This window comes from Ailuropoda melanoleuca, chromosome 12 (genome assembly GCF_002007445.2).
Source record: "Ailuropoda melanoleuca isolate Jingjing chromosome 12, ASM200744v2, whole genome shotgun sequence".
Classification (NCBI taxonomy): Eukaryota; Metazoa; Chordata; class Mammalia; order Carnivora; family Ursidae; genus Ailuropoda; species Ailuropoda melanoleuca.
In genome coordinates, this window is record NC_048229.1 from 26931430 (window position 1) to 26948787 (window position 17358).

General features: G+C 50.4%; 1 protein-coding gene across 9 annotated transcripts in view; it reads right to left on the minus strand.

The window, feature by feature from the left end:
• Nucleotides 1-4889: 4889 nt before the first annotated feature.
• The window catches only part of LOC100475665 (leukocyte immunoglobulin-like receptor subfamily A member 6), a 16626-nt gene continuing 4157 nt past the window's right edge, over nt 4890-17358 (minus strand). For 3 of the 9 annotated variants that reach the window (XM_034672568.1, XM_034672562.1, XM_034672561.1), the window contains 2 exons: nt 17081-17133; nt 14030-16088 (listed from right to left, as the gene is read on the minus strand). In XM_034672568.1, the coding sequence (XP_034528459.1) occupies nt 15942-16088; nt 17081-17133 (200 nt within the window). In that variant the 3' untranslated portion in view covers nt 14030-15941. Of the gene's footprint in view, nt 5472-5614; nt 5666-14029; nt 16089-16165; nt 16331-17080; nt 17134-17358 lie in introns of those variants that run through there. The other 6 variants (XM_034672566.1, XM_034672564.1, XR_004629086.1 and 3 more) reach the window with 5 other exon arrangements.

Below are 17358 nucleotides of genomic sequence, written 5' to 3' on the forward strand. Positions count from 1 at the left end.
AGACCAGAACCACAGTAGAGCAGATCAACAGGACTAGAAGCTGGTTCTTTGAGAGAATCCATAAAATTGATAGACCACTGGCAAAACTTGTCCAAAAACAAAGAGAAAGGACTGAGATTATTAAAATTATGACTGAAAAGGGAGAGGTCACGACCAGCACCATTGAAATTGCAAGGATTATTAGAAACTTTTATCAACAGCTATATGCCAAAAAACTAAACAATCTGGAAGAGATGGAGGCCTTCCTGGAAACCTATAAACTACCAAGACTGAAACAGGAAGAAATAGATTTCTTAAATAGGCCAATTAACTATGAAGAAATTGAGTCAGTGATAAACAACCTTCCAAATAATAAAACTCCAGGCCCAGACGGTTTTCCTGGGGAATTCTACCAAACATTCAAAGAAGAAATAATACCTATTCTCCTAAAGCTATTTCAAAAAATAGAAACAGAAGGAAAGCTACCAAACTCATTCTATGAGGCTAATATTACCTTGATCCCCAAACCAGGCAAAGACCCCCTCAAAAAGGAGAATTACAGACCGATTTCTCTAATGAATATGGATGCCAAAATCCTCAACAAGATCCTTGCTAATAGAATCCAACAGTACATTAAAAGGATTATCCATCATGACCAAGTGGGATTCATACCTGGGATGCAAGCATGGTTCAACACTCGCAAATCAATCAATGTGATACATCATATCAACAAGAAAAGACTCAAGAACCATATGATCCTCTCAATTGATGCAGAAAAAGCATTTGACAAAATACAGCATCCTTTCCTGATTAAAACCCTTCAGAGTGTAGGAATAGAGGGTACATTTCTCAATCTCATAAAAGCCATCTATGAAAAGCCTACTGCAAGCATTATTCTCAATGGGGAAAAGCTGGAAGCCTTTCCCTTAAGATCAGGAACACGACAAGGATGCCCACTCTCGCCACTATTATTCAACATAGTACTAGAAGTCCTTGCAACAGCAATCAGAAGACAAAAAGGGATCAAAGGTATCCAAATCGGCAAAGAAGAAGTCAAACTGTCTCTCTTTGCAGATGACATGATACTCTATATGGAAAACCCAAAGGAATCCACTCCCAAACTATTAGAAGTTATAGAACAATTCAGTAAGGTGGCAGGATACAAAATCAATGCCCAGAAATCAGTTGCATTTCTATACACGAATAACGAGACTGAAGAAAGAGAAATTAGGGAATCCATCCCATTTACAATAACACCAAAAACCATGCGTTACCTTGGAATTAACTTAACCAGAGACGTAAAGGACCTATATGCTAGAAACTATAGATCACTTTTGAAAGATATTGAGGAAGACATAAAAAGATGGAAAAATATTCCATGCTCATGGATTGGAAGAATTAACATAGTTAAAATGTCCATACTACCCAGAGCAATCTACACTTTCAATGCTATCCCGATCAAAATACCGAGGACATTTTTCAAAGAACTGGAACAAATAGTCCTTAAATTTGTATGGAACCAGAAAAGGCCCCGAATCTCCAAGGAACTGTTGAAAAGGAAAAACAAAGCTGGGGGCATCACAATGCCGGATTTCGAGCTGTACTACAAAGCTGTGATCACAAAGACAGCATGGTACTGGCACAAAAACAGACACATCGACCAATGGAACAGAATAGAGAACCCAGAAATGGACCCTCGGCTCTTTGGGCAACTAATCTTTGATAAAGCAGGAAAAAACATCCGGTGGAAAAAAGACAGTCTCTTCAATAAATGGTGCTGGGAAAATTGGACAGCTACATGCAAAAGAATGAAACTTGACCACTCTCTCACACCATACACAAAAATAAACTCCAAATGGATGAAAGACCTCAATGTGAGACAGGAATCCATCAAAATTCTAGAGGAGAACATAGGCAACAACTTCTATGACATCGGCCAGAGCAACCTTTTTCACGACACATCTCCAAAGGCAAGAGAAATAAAAGATAAAATGAACTTATGGGACTTTATCAGGATAAAGAGCTTCTGCACAGCCAAGGAAACAGTCAAAAAAACTAAGAGACAGCCCACGGAATGGGAGAATATATTTGCAAAGGACACCACAGATAAAGGACTGGTATCCAAGATCTACAAAGAACTTCTCAAACTCAATACACGAGAAACAAATAAACAAATCATAAAATGGGCAGAAGATATGAACAGACACTTTTCCAATGAAGACATACAAATGGCTAACAGACACATGAAAAAATGTTCAAAATCATTAGCCATCAGGGAAATTCAAATCAAAACCACACTGAGATACCACCTTACGCCAGTTAGAATGGCAAAGATAGACAAGGCAAGAAACAACAATTGTTGGAGAGGATGTGGAGAAAGGGGATCCCTCCTACATTGTTGGTGGGAATGCAAGTTGGTACAGCCACTCTGGAAAACAGTGTGGAGGTCCCTTAAAAAGTTAAAAATTGAACTACCCTATGACCCAGCCATTGCACTACTGGGTGTTTACCCCAAAGATACAGACGTAGTAAAGAGAAGGGCCATATGCACCCCAATGTTCATAGCTGCATTGTCCACAATAGCCAAATCATGGAAGGAGCCGAGATGCCCTTCAACAGATGACTGGATTAAGAAGCTGTGGTCCATATATACAATGGAATATTACTCAGCTATCAGAAAGAACGAATTCTCAACATTTGCTGCAACATGGACGGCACTGGAGGAGATAATGCTAAGTGAAATAAGTCAAGCAGAGAAAGACAATTATCATATGATTTCTCTCATCTATGGAACATAAGAACTAGGAGGATCGGTAGGGGAAGAAAGGGATAAAGAAAAGGGGGGTAATCAGAGGGGGGAATGAAACATGAGAGACTATGGACTGTGAGAGGCAAACTGAGGACTTCAGAGGGGAGGGGGTGGGGGAAGGGGATAGCCTGGTGATGGGTAGTAGGGAGGGCACGTATTGCATGGTGCACTGGGTGTTATACGCAACTAATGAAGCATCAAACTTTACATCGGAATCTGGGGATGTACTGTATGGTGATTAACACAATATAATAAAATAAAATTAAAAAAAAATTTTTTTTATTATTATGTTATGTTAGTCACCATTCAGTACATCCTTAGTTTTGGATGAAGTGTTCCATGATTCATTGTTTGCGTATAACACCCAGTGCTCCATGCAATATGTGCCCTCCTTACTACCCATTAATTTTCCGTTAACTGTGTGGTAGAATTCTCCAGGGAAACCATCTTGCCCTGGTTTTTGGGACAGGTGTGTTAGGAGGTTTATGGCATTGCTTGGGGCCTGCTGTCTTGCTCTGGAATCTCATAGAGCCTGGTTGTCCTGGAGCTCAGAGCATCCCTCTTCCTGCAGGTGTAGACGGTCATATTCTCATTGCCATAGAAATGGACCGGCATGTGAGGGACCCTGGAGCAGGGAGAGCCCTGGAGGGAAAGGAGGTCTTTCTTCAAGGGCCCCACATTTTTCTTGCTCCAGAAGTCAGGTCCTTAAGGGAAGGAACCATTGGCTGTAGAGAATCAATTATTCCGGGGCCTGTCATTGAAGATTCTTCTGTGTTGGAAACTCTCTGCCCCCCAAACATCATTTCCACTTTTCAGTACATCACTAAGGTTGAGGGGTTCTGTGTCTGTTCTCAAGGTCAAGCCTCCAGTAAGTTTCCATCTGGGAATGGAGTGGAGAGAACCCTGACCCTGGAGGCCAGCGCCCCTGCACACGGCTGTCTTCCCTGAAATCACAGAGATGGGGATGGGACCGACCAGGAGTGAGCTGGAAGTGAGGGTCCTGCCAACTACTCAGGATGACGCTCTGCTAGGACAGAGGGGGACTCAGTGAGGTGGAACAGACAGACTCTTGGAGACAGAACTCTGCATAGCTCAGCCATCTGTACTGTTTACCACCATAACGGATTGTGGGAAGTTTTCCTTCCATTATTTACGGGGTTGAAGTTAGTCCTGCTTTAAAAATGCCCCGTCTCTTCTCGCACATTATGTATGTGATGGGATAATCCCACCTGCAGGCTTCCTGACATTCGCTTTCATATACATGGCGTGGAGTTTGAAATCGGTCTGTCCGCTACTGGTAGTTTTAGTTTGTGTTTTTTCAGCCTTAAAAAAACCCGTTCCACGTTTGCCACAAATACTAATTCAGTGTGAGATTGAACTCTATGGTCTGTGTCTACACGGAAAGAACCCCTTGTCTGTATTCTCCTGCAGCTGTCGCCGTGCATATGCACACGGCTTCCTCGAGGATGTGGACTTACCGGCCAGACCTGTGTCGCTTCTCTCACCAGGTGGTTCAGATCTACCCCCCAGATTGTCTTCAGGAAGTTACACTCAGACCAGTAACGAGCTGGGATTCTAAGTGCACAGTATTTTCTCCATCGATGCATTTTGCCCTTGTGTTCTCTTGTCACTCGTGTGGATGTAGTGGGATTTGGGCATCACAATTTCCCTGAAACTGTGGCAATACACTGAGGTGGAAAACACCAGGACCTTTAAATAGAATGAGCCACACGTGCCTGTTGGGGTCAGTGTGAGGTGAGCCCACAGCTCAGTCACACTCACGTGTGAAAGACGCTGTATCCATGACTCCCACCTGGGCACACGGAGCGTTCACACGGGTCCTTGATGTTGGCCATGATGGGGGTGTGTACACCAAACAAATGGGCAAATGCCACGAATCACGTGTTTTTGTTTTTAATTTATGTCTTGGAGCCCGTTTAGCAGCTCACCAGCAGGCTGCACTTCAGACACCCCTGAGCTCACTCCAACTGGTGGTATTTCTGGAAAACTCTACCCGGTGTCATCGCATGAGCAGAGAAGCGCTCTGTGAGTGCAGAGAGAGTTTAGGGAAAGGGTTAGATCATCTGTTCCACAACGGACCCGATTTTCACCCATTTATTTACTTGTGAAAACAGATTTTGTGTTTTGGGCTGAAAGGATGGAAGTCAATAGGGCACATCAAGGAAGGAAGAAATGGAAAGTAAAGGAAAATATATCCCATGAAAGTGGACCAGAGCTGCTGCCGTAGGAAGGTAGGAACTCAACCTTGCTATGTGGGACGAACCCTCTAGTCACAGGGATGAGGAAAGACAGGGGTCAGTAAGGATATCCAACAATGGCGGGAGGGAAAGCATCATAGCTCACAGGGGACGAGTCCCGGACAGGGAGAAGCCCAGACATATCCTGGCTCCTGTTTCCCCCTCGGTGTTCTCGGCAGACAGATCAGCTAGCATGAGCCACAGGCGTTCTTCCAGATCCCCCTGGGCACATGAGATCCATGTCCAGAGCTCTGCCACAGGGAACGGCGTGTTCGCTCCCCCTTGGGTTTAGCTGCTGGCTGCCTCTGGGGTCCTTGTCTGGCTGTGCCGAGCCTCCAGCAGCAGAATCCCGAGGACCACCAGGATGAAGGCAGCCACGCCCATGCGGATGACATTCTCCACCGTGTAATCTCTGCGATCAGAGGCTGGGAAGGAGGACAGAGAGGTTGCAGAGGTCAGTGTGGACCCAAATCAGCCCGGATGCTGGGTGTCTACGTAGAGCACCGTCTCCCCCTGTCAGGACAGCCCGTCCACACCAGCCCCATCTCTGAGACTTTCTCCTACTTACCACTGCCGGGGGCCGACTCGTTCTGGGGTGGGCTCACGGTGTCAGCTGTCCCTGCGGGGAAAATGGAAGCAGAAGGTGAGGAGCTGGGGACCCCCGTCCAGCCTGTCTTCTGCTCCGTGTTCTAGATCCCTCGACCCGTCACTATGTAGTTTTCGTACAGTTCCTGAACTAGCCCTTCTCTGCGCTACAGGGATCTCCTCAGCTCTCCTCACTGGATTCCTTCAGCCGCCTTGTTTTCCTTGGTTTCAGACTTTGCTTCCCGGTCACACTGGATAGATTCTGGCTGTGCCCCAGGAGCTGAGGGTGGCGGAGAAAAATGGCCTCTCAAAACAGAAATCATGTCCTTGTATGTTCTCTGTTCAGTCTGGGACATGAGACCCAACGTGCTCATGTCCCTGCAGATGAGAATTCCCAACTATTCCGTAGCTCAGGACCCAGCAGCATCCATGGACGAGGGGCTGGTGTCAGGGTCTGCTGACTGTCAGAGCTCAGAGTGGCCAACGTCTGGGGCAGGTCCCCTTCACCCGTGTCAGCCAGCTCCCTTCCTCCGGGTCTGCATTTTCATCAGGACCTAGAATATTTATCCTTGGATATGTTCATTAATTCATTCTTCATTTAATTACAAATACCTACAGTGATAGATAGATGATGATAGATCAGTAAACACATCTACATACTAACATGTATGTCCCAAAGGTGATGTTCAGTCATTGGGTCCTATGAACACTGTTAGTCCTTGCTTGCTGTGTGGACCTAGGCAGGAAGACCAGTTACAGACATGTGAAAACCAACGGAGGAAGATTACGGGCGTGAGGACGAATGGCTGTAGATAGACTCATTGGTTATATGTATGGACATATATAACCATGTTTATTTCTATAATTGCCAAGATCGTGTAAATATGTACATATAGAATCAGGTGTATATGTGCAGATATCTACATCTTACTGCCTAGAGGGAGAGAGAGAGGCAGAGAGAGGTGCGGTCTGTCTGTTCCTCACAGGACTGCAATTGAGTCTTTGCTGTGTGGGGCAGGCTGGGGGCAGGAGGGTCTGGACTCAGGCTTTGGGGGAATTGGAGGCAGGTCAGGAGGGGGGGTCTCCATCATCATCTCAGTGTTTGGGACAAACCCTAGAAATCTGGTGAGCTTTCAAGTATGGACTGTTAATTCTTTTATTTGCACTGAAAAGACAACCACTGTCCCCACTATATCACAGCCTAACCTGGGGAAGTCCATGCGTGTGGATTCCAAACCTCCAGGACCAGTGAAAGTCAGTGGGATTCTAACATGGGGTGAGCACACGAACTAAGACGTCATGGAAAAGCAAAAAGGAAGAACGAAATATGGACCAGTCCTAATTATAAAGACTCATACAAACAGTGTAAGTAATATTAGCTCCTACAATTCAGAAAACGCCAGTGCACAGTGAACATTATGCAGTTGGGTGAACCCCCAAATGTGTGAAACGAGGAAGGCTTTGTAAAAATCCTCATGTGGTTAAAAATCAAAGAGAAAAGTTAGTTGTTCAGAAGACGTACATCTTTCAGGAAAAGATCACGCTTCCAATAAAACCCTAATGAGGCAGGAAAATGGATTGAAATGTGTAGGTCAACAGTGCATTTGATATAAAAAGTGGTTATCATGAGCTTGCTCTAAAATGACATTTGGGTGCAATCAAGCTGTTTCCCTGACGTGAGGCCTCAGGACATCTTCCTCCGTCCTTTGGAGTGAGAATCGCCGCTGTGCATGGGAGCCGCGAGAAGGGAGATTTCCGTGTGTCCGAGGTGACGATGATTTCGCCCAGTGCGCAGAGCACAGTTGAAAGGGAGAGCGCAGCGGGTGCCAGCCCGTTGAGCGCTTCCACAGCCATCGCTGCCTTAGGCGCCTCAACCAGCGTTCAGACTGACGGAGCCGCATTCAGACCGCTGAGCGATTGTGAAAACAGGCTGCAAACTGACAGCACTTGTACGAATCAAGTTCAAGGGCCTTGAAGGTCGTGCATACGATGAATCCCTGCACTTTACCTGGCACGTCGAGATGCGTTGAGAATGTGCTGAGATCCAACAGTGGCCAAGGCTGTTCCCCACCAGGCACGTGAGCATCTCATGTAAGCGACGCCCCAGGGGAGAGGACCTGCTTCTGAGTGTGTCATCTCTGTCACCTGCGGGCCCTTCTCAGCCCGTCTGCAGGGGTCGCTCTCCAACGCCTGAAAAGCAGGCACAGGGACCCTGGACAAGCGTGGGCAGCAGTGCAGAGAGGCCGCCAGCTGCACTCGGACCCGTGGTGCGGCATCCTCAGGAATCCCGCGAGCCGGGCTGGGCCTCCCCGGTCTGAGGTGGGCACCGAGGGCCGTGGAGGCCCCCAGGGGAGCACAGGGGGCGGTGGAGTGGTGCCCACAGGCGGGAGGCTTCTCTCCAGGAGACTGGCCTGTGGGGCCTACACCCCGGATCAGACTGTGATACGGAGGCGGCAGGAGATGAGCGGGAGGCCTGTGTCTGCTCACCACCATCCTCACCCACTCACCCCTCCTGCAGCCCCTACCCCTTCCCTCCACTGAGACTGCAGGATGGGGACCCCGGGGGAGACTGTGGATCTTTCCAGCCTCTCCTGGGCTGGATCCTCCTCCTGGAGCCCCTGTGACCCCCCATTTATTACTGTGTCTGGCTTTCCTGAGACGTGCATCCAGAGCTGGCAGAGCTCCGTAAGGACAGTTTCAGGGCCCCTCACCTGAGACCCGCAGCTCCAGGGGGTCACTGGGCTGTGACAGCAGGTGGGGGGCGGTGCTGGAGGAGCCGTAGCACCTGTAGGTCCCCCCGTGGGCTGAGGTCACAGGACTCACGGAGAACTCAGCCTGGTGCTGCCCGGTTTGGGATTTCGATCTAAGACGCAGGGGGGGACTGGCTGCCCCCTCCTTGGACAGAAGGAACGTGTCCACAGCACTCCGTGACTGACACCGCAGGGTCACATTCTCTCCTGAGGTCACCGTGGGTCCCGGCTGCACGGAGAGGGAGGGTGTGTAGGGGAGCTGTCCTAGAGAGAGGAAGGGCGTGTGAGGGGCTGTGCAGCCCTTGTTCTGAACTGTGTCTGTCTGTCCTCGGAGTCTGTCCCCTTCCCCATCCCCTGTCTCTCTCTGTCTCCTCCCTCCCTGGGACCCCACACCCCTGGTCCCACCACCACCACCTGGGCTCCCCTGGCTGACCCGTGGGCTCTTCTCACCTGCGACCAGGATGTCCAGGGGGTCACTGGGGGCCGACCACTCGGGGGAGAGGCTGTGTCGACCATAGCACGTGTACCAGCCCCCGATGGAGGGTCTCACAGGGCCCAGGGCGAAGTCTGCCCCAGAGAGCCCAGCCTGGGGCTGCCGGCCAAGGAGCTGGGGAGGGTCACGTGCCCCCTCCTTGGACAGAGAGAATCTGTCATAGCCGACATCAGAGTGACACTGGAGGGTCAGGCTCTGTCCAGAGGTCACGACAGGGCCCTCCGGGGTCAGGAGGGAGGGCTTCCCCGACACACCTGGGAGAAGACCAGCCATGGATCTCAGGGGCTGATTCTCCCCAAACCTCCGTTGTACTCTCCTGACCCCCGGGTCTCACTGTCCCTCACCCTCTGTGTCTCTGACCTGTGAGCCCCATGGTCCCCTCACCCCACCCTCTCATCTGGGGCTCCCCTGGGAGCAGAGCCCCCATAACCTGTCTGGTGCCTCAAAACACAGATGGGGCAACAGTCAGACTCCCTCACCTGAGACCAGCAGCTCCAGGGGGTCACTGGGGTAGGACCACATGTGGGGGGTGTTGTTGTAATAACCGTAGCATCTGAACGTCCACCTGAGGCTGGGGGTCACGGGGCCCACAAGGAACAGAGCCTGGAACTGCACACTGGGGGCTCGCTGGGAGTCCAGGGTCGAGGAGGGCTGGCGTTCTCCTTCCTTCATCAGGACAAACCTGTAGAATGTCATCCATGAGGCACACTTGAGGGTCACGTTGCCTCCTGAGGCCACGACAGGGCTGGGCAGGGCTGAGAGCTGGGGTTTGCCATGGATTCCTAGGAGAGAGGAAGGGGGCGGTGTTAAATGGGGCTCAGGTCCCCCCACATGATCCCCAGGGCTCGGCTGTGAGAGGGAGACACCCTGAGAGCAGACCCCCTTCCTGAGGACAGAGCCTGGGGCCTGGACCCTGAGTGGGCTCGCACCTGTCACCACCAGCTCCAGGNTTGTGGGGGGTGTTGTTGTAATAACCGTAGCATCTGAACGTCCACCTGAGGCTGGGGGTCACGGGGCCCACAAGGAACAGAGCCTGGAACTGCACACTGGGGGCTCGCTGGGAGTCCAGGGTCGAGGAGGGCTGGCGTTCTCCTTCCTTCATCAGGACAAACCTGTAGAATGTCATCCATGAGGCACACTTGAGGGTCACGTTGCCTCCTGAGGCCACGACAGGGCTGGGCAGGGCTGAGAGCTGGGGTTTGCCATGGATTCCTAGGAGAGAGGAAGGGGGCGGTGTTAAATGGGGCTCAGATCCCCCCACATGATCCCCAGGGCTCGGCTGTGAGAGGGAGACACCCTGAGAGCAGACCCCCTTCCTGAGGACAGAGCCTGGGGCCTGGACCCTGAGTGGGCTCGCACCTGTCACCACCAGCTCCAGGGGGTCACTGAGCTCTGACCAGCCAGTGGGACTGAGATAGCGACAGTGATATCGTCCTGCAGAACCGTCTGTCATGTATGTGGTGGAGAAGTTGGCCTTGTCCCCGGGCTCCAGTGGCTTCCATGTGACCCAGGTCCATAAGTCTCCCTCATTTTTTTTTTTAAAGATTTTATTTATTTATCTGACAGAGATAGAGACAGCCAGAGAGAGAGGGAACACAAGCAGGGGGAATGGGAGAGGAAGAAGCAGGCTCACAGCAGAAGAGCCTGATGTGGGGCTCGATCCCATAACACCGGGATCACGCCCTGAGCCGAAGGCAGAAGCTTAACCGCTGTGCCACCCAGGCGCCCCAAGTCTCCCTCATTTTTAAGCAGGCGGTACTCCTGGGCCTCCAGGCTCCCCTGACACCAGATGGTCACAGATGTCCCCCAGGGGATCGCAGAGCTTGGCTCAGCCCAAATGGTGGGTTTGGGGAGGGTCCCTGGAAGGAAACAGAGTCTGGGTCACAAGACCGTCCCCACCCCCAGGTCCCAGTTCAGCCCAAAGCCCCAGATGTTCCCCCTCTGTCAGCCCAGAAGTGCTGATCTCCATCCCCCACTGCCTGGTGGGTGGCCCCTGCCCCCGTGAGGAGGTGGGACTGGGACCCTGGGGACAGACTCACCTGCGTGCACTGGGGTCCTGGGGCCCACACTCAGCCCTGGAAGAGAGTCCCGTGAGAGCTTTGCCCAGAAATCCTGAGCAGAACCCCTCTTCCCCATGAGCCTCTTGACCCTGGGTCCTCTGACAGACCAGGGCCTGGCTGTGGGGCGGGTCCCTGCCAGACTAGGGTGTCCCCTCCCCTCCTCAGATCTCACCGAGACAGAGCAGTGCCATGAGGGTGGGGGTCATGGCGTCTCCTCTCTCTGGCTCTAGCAGCACAGATGGAGGGCCCTCAGTGCCCACAGGACAGGCAGACACACAGGGTGTGACCAAACTGTGGCCAGTCCTCCCTGTATTGGTTGTCACGTCAGCTGCCCCACAGGAAGAGGAACAGCCCCTCCCCAAGGACCTAGCCTGGCTCTGGTGTCCATGACGGTGCAGCAAGTGGACCCCAAGGCTTTCTGAGACGCCCCATCCAGGGGAGGAGACCAGGGTATGTCCTTCCCTCCCAGAGCCTCCCCCATGGGTCTCCTGCATCCTCAGCACATTGCTGGGGTCCTCACCATGGACCGGGTACCCGGACCCCGGAAATGCTGCAGGGGACGCGGGTTCCTGCTGTGTTGGGGAGCTCATGTCAGCAGAGACACACGTGTGACGTCTCTGCAGAACGCAGGGGGAAGTCACAGTGGCAATGAGCCCAGAAGAGAAATACAGGCAAATAGGGAAGGAAGCACAGCCCCTCTCCTGGCCCCGGAGCGTGGGCTTTCTTTCTATCAGAGCCTGCATGAAGCTTTCTATCACTTCTCTATTTTCCTATGACACCGTCCACACCCCATTCATAAGAATATGCCTGTGCGAGTCCCTCCTGGCTCCTCGATGACCCTTGTTCCTGGGGCAGAGCTGTGCTCCCCACACTGGGGTCCTGCCTGCAAGCTGTAGGAACAATACATGGGTGAGGCTCTGACTGGGGGCAAAGCTGATTCTCATGTCAATACTACTCCAGCCCCCACTGCCTGGGTGACCTTGACCAAAGTGACCTGGTCTGTAGCATGATGCCCTGAACCGCATTCTCAGAGTGGATGTGGGGTCAGCGAGATCTGGACCATGGGTGGGATCAATCTTGTCAGTTTCCTGACCTGATTAATTATGGTGTGGGGAGACACCAGAGGCCCATGTGTCAGACCCCACAGTGAGGGTGGACCAGTGATGCACGTCCTTGAGAGACCCCATGTGCTCTTCACACTGAGAAATGCTGTTTGTAATGTTTCTGAAATTATTGACAACATCCTATTTCAGGAAAGAGAAACAAAAATTTCTGGAATTGAGAGGGAGCACAACAGAAACAGAGGCCAAAGCTGAGTGACCTCCAGTGCCCGGGGTCAAGTTGGGGGGCGTCAAATTTGATTTCTGCCTCTGTGTGACCAGGAGAGGAGGCCAGGTCCTCGCAGGCAGGAAGGGCATCCAGTTTCTGGGTGACTGTGGAAGCAGAGTGACCCCTCCACCATGTGTGGGGTGGGCACTGGATTGTCTCTCCCTCTGACCCAACCCAGAGGTCAGCACTGAGCCACGTCCCCTCTGTATGTGTGTGGAATGGTTCTGTCTAGTGGAACCCCCATGGGCATCTGTCCATGTGTGAGTGTGCAGCTCCCACAGGAGCCATTCCTGCTGGACACATCCCTGCCCAGATGCTGAGTAGGGAGAGTGGATGCCAGGGGTCAGTGGGGCTGTGACCATCCACCCCTCTCAGTCCTGAGCTTCAGGACGGCCCTGGGAGCAACTGTCTCTGGAACTCAGTTGTGTGGGAGGCGAGTGTCCAACAGGAATGGCCATCAGAGAGTGACCCCAATGCGATAAGGAGTGCAATGGAAGACTGTGTGCAGAGCCGTCAATCGTAGCCCAGGTCGTGGGAAAATAGGAATACGGGAGACTCATTTTACCGGAAGCACGTGAAATCTTAAAAAAGTGAACGTTGAATTCTTGAAGCAATAACAGAAGTTATATTATGGAAGAAGATAGAAACTGGAAAAGAATTAGTCAAATACTCTGGAGGTAAAAAATAAATAAATAAAAACTTATTATATAACAGTACTTATATAGATAGTACTGTATGTTGGCTGACAAACATAATAAGAAAATAAAAATAAATAAATAAAAACCTGATATAACAGAATGCCACTACTTGTTCCCTCCATGAGAAAATGCAGCTGAAGAGCAGAACATGAAATCGAGTTACCACCTTATGCCAGTTAGAATGGCAAAGATTGACAAGGCAGGAAACAACAAATTTTGGCGAGGATGTGGAGAAAGGGGATCCCTCTTACACGGTTGGTGGGAATGCAAGTTGGTACAGCCACTCTGGAAAACAGTGTGGAGGTCCCTTAAAAAGTTAAAAATTGAGCCCCTATGATCCAGCCATTGCACTACTGGGTATTTACCCCAAAGATACAGACGTAGTGAAGAGAAGGGCCACACGCACCACAACGTTCACAGCAGCATTGTCCACAATAGCTAAATCATTGAAGGAGCCGAGATGTCCTTCAACAGATGACTGGATTAAGAAGATGTGGTCCATATACACAATGGAATATTACTCAGCCATCAAAAAGAACGATTTCTCAACATTTGCTGCAACATGGACAGCACTGGAGAAGACAATGCTAAGCAAAATAAGTCAAGCAGAGAAAGACAATTATCATATGGTTTCACTCATTTGGAACATAACAAGTAGGAAGATCGGTAGGAGAAGAAAGGGAAGAAGGAAGGGGGGGTAAACAGAAAGGGGAATGAACCATGAGAGACTGTGGACTCTGGGAAACAAACTGAGGGCTTCAGAGGGGAGGGGGTGGGGGAATGGGATAGACTGGTGATGGATATTAAGGAGGGCACGTATTGCATGGTGCATTGGGTGTTATACGCAAATAATGAATCATGGAACATTGCATCAAAAACTAGGGATATACTGTATGGTGACTAACATAGCATAATAAAATTAAAAAAAAATACCACCACCACCACCAACAACAACAACAAAAAAACCCAGAAACATACTTGGATCATCCCTCCCACAGAGAGAAGGAGTTCAAGTTCTCACCTTTAAAGATGATGTCCAGGTCTGATTGATAACCAGGCCTTCACAAATTGTAGGAAACACCTTTTTATTTCTGATGAGTTTTTGTTTTCATTACGAATTGTTGATGTGTTTTATCAAAAGCTTTGTCTGCATCTGTTGAAATTATTTATTTTTAAGTTATTAAAGTGTAGTTGACATATTAGTCCAATGTGAGTCAACATTTATATACATTATGCAATGCTCACTATAAGATGTGCAGTTACCGTGTGTCACACAAAAAATTATTACAACAATACCGATTGTATTCCCTAAGCTGTATTTCACATCCCCTGGCTCATTTAATATGCAACTGGAAGTTTGTACATATTAATCCCCTTCCCCTCTTTCACCCATCTCCCCATCCCCCTGCCCTCTGGTTTGTGAGATGGTCGTTTTTTACTTATACTGTTAATGTATTGGATTATATCGATCGAGTTTTAAATTTTTAAGCTACTCTGTCTCCCCCCCACCAGGGTGGTCATGATGTAGTGTCCTTTTTATACATTGCTGAATCTTATTTGTGAACGTTTAGTTTAGAGATTTACATCTACGTTTATGTGAGAGAACTTTCTGCGCCTTTTCCATTCTGTAATTTCCTTCTCTAGTTTTGGTGTGAATTTCTTCTTGGCCCTATACAATATTGCTTCTTCTTTTTTTATTCTCAGGGAGGGTTTGTATAATTTTGTGGTGTGTGTGTGCATGTGTGTGCATGCGTGTGTGACTGTATGCATGTGAGTGTGTGCATGTGTGTGCATGTGAGTATGTATGCATTGTATCCATGTGGGCTTAAGAGTATGTGTGTTTCCTAAGTGCAAAGCTTTGGAGGAAATTGCCAATGAAGCCTCAACAGACACATTCGTGTGTTACAGAATTATCCCCATGCCATTAGCTCACACTTCCATCTCATAACATAGTTGCCTTTCTTATATGCGTCGAGAACATTGAGGTGTACGCTCTTTGCAACATTCGAGAATATGCTACAGTGTTTTGAGCTGTGGTCACCAGGCTGTACATCAGATCCTCCGAACTTGAGGTCTTATAACCGCATAGACGTTATCTGTAGCCATAATCTTGATCAGCACTTCCCCATTTCCACCCCTCAGCCCTGGTGGCCACCGCTCTGCGCGCCATTTCCCTCAGATTCCACACACTTCAGTTGGGGGGTGGTTTGATCACAGTCCCTTCTCCATCATCGTAGTAGCTTCCATTTTGAGGATTTTATCCAGTTCGTCTACATTGTCTCATAACAGAACATTATGAACTATTTTATGCTGATATCAATTTAAAGTGTGTAGGATGTGATGCCATTCAAATGGTGATGTGTGCCTCCTCTCTCTCTCTCTCTCTCTCTCTCTCTCTCTCTCTCTCTCTCTCATTCTTGGCTGCTGTGGCTAGGATTTAAAAATGTGACCCTTGTTTACAAAAATGAACATTTTTAGCTTTATTGATTTTCTCTCTTTTTTTATGTGTCCTCATTAGTAGCTAGCTGTGTCCTTACTATTTCCCCTTCTACCTTTATTTGAAATAAGTTGCTCTTCTTTCTCGACGTTCTTGATATAATAGGTATGTCACTAATTTTTGAAGGCTTTTTCTGTTCTAATATATTAGTTCTTAGTTCTTCATTTTCCCATCTCATAGGTTTGATGTTTAACATTTCCATTGTCCTTCAGTGTAAACATTCTCTCATTTTCATTTTGGTTTTCTCATTTCATCATGGATTGTTGAGTAGTCCGTTCTTTGATTCCCACGGTGTAGGGATATTACTCTCTTCGACGGCAGAATCTGGCGACTCCCAGAGGGTCCCGGGGGCTCCTACTGGTCCGCGTGAGGAGTCCAGGCTGGCTGGGGTCATTAGGTGGCACGCGCTGTGGGCAGCTCCTGTGCCCTCCAGGGTCCCTGCGGTCCCCCTCCCTGGAGTGTGGGGTCTGCGTCCTTCCTGGGCTAGTGGATGGCCAGAGCAGCATACACGCTGGGCTCTGCTGGGGGCTCCCCTGATTGGCAGGGAGGGGATGAACTTGTCTCCCGTCTGAGGGTCAAGCGGTTCAGCTGGGCGTAGGTCACATCCTCTGGGACGTCAGATGCAGCAGCCTGTTGTGGGGAGAGTGACAGGGGAGGTATGTGGTTGGGTGGCGGGAGCCTGGAGACTCAGAGAAGAAGGGACCCACCTGACAGTCCGTCTGCCCGCCTTCCTCTGCCTGTCTGTCCCCTGAGTCCAGCAATCCCCCCGACATGGGGGAAGGAGAAGTGGCCAGGCCCCGCCTGAGTGTTGATCTTGAGTGGTTCCCCTGGCCTTACGTCCCTCCCTGGGGGTCGTCATCCTGTGTGTTCTGCTGCGGACAGACAGTGCAGGCAGGTTTGTCTCCTTGATGTCACTCCACTGCCTCAGACAATTTTCCACATTACTGCTGGAGTGATGCTTTCAAACTTTCAGGCAGATTAGGTCACTTTCCTGGTGGGCTTTCCAGGGGCTGCCTGAGCCTTGGGGCGTGTGATGCTTTCTACGGCTCTGACTCTACTCCTGACACTGTTTCTTGCTCATTTGGCTCCAGCCACATGGCCCATGCTCCTGATAAAGCATGTTGCTGCCTCAGGACCTTTGCACCGGCTACCCCCTTCTCGGTTTATTTTCCTTGGCCACACTTTGCACTCGAGGACGCTGCCCACTTCCTTGCCTACTGTCCATCCCCCACAAGGTGAGCTCATGGAGGGCGGGTCAGATTCACTCACTGCTGTGCCTGCAGCACTGGGGGGGCGTGGTAAATGTGGGCTCCCTGTGCCCGATTGCTGGGTGAATGAATGAAGGGGGCCTAGAGACCTGTGGGGGATTCATTTCTTCATGCACCATCTTGAGACCTGGGCATGCACCCCAAAAACCAGAAGTCAGACAGTGGATGGGGAGCCAGGAGAGGGCAGTACAGACGAGGCCCCAGGAGGTCACAGCAGGATGAGCCAGGGCACCCAAGGAGGGAGAGGGCCTCTGTGGGACCCTGCTGAGATGGGGTGGTGTGAGGACAGAGTGGCCACTGGATTAGTTTGGCACCACAGGGGCCCTGGGGTCTGCACGAGAGCGGGGGCCTCACCCGATGCTCCAGCTGCACCCCCTCCTCAGGCTGTGTGTCTCCCACGGCAGCATCTGCGGGGGCAGAACGGGGGTACCTCTTGGCAAGGTCCCCTGAGCTCTCCTCTCAGGGCTGCAGACCCTGCCCTGCTCCCAGACGGGGCCGCTGTGATCCAGGGGACTCAGCAGTGGGGTGAGGTGCTGAGGTCCTGCATGTGGGAATTCGGTCCTCACCCCCTACCCCAGACCCTCCCAGCCCACCCCCAGGGCGGCCCCCTTCCTCTCACAGAGGCTCTCCTC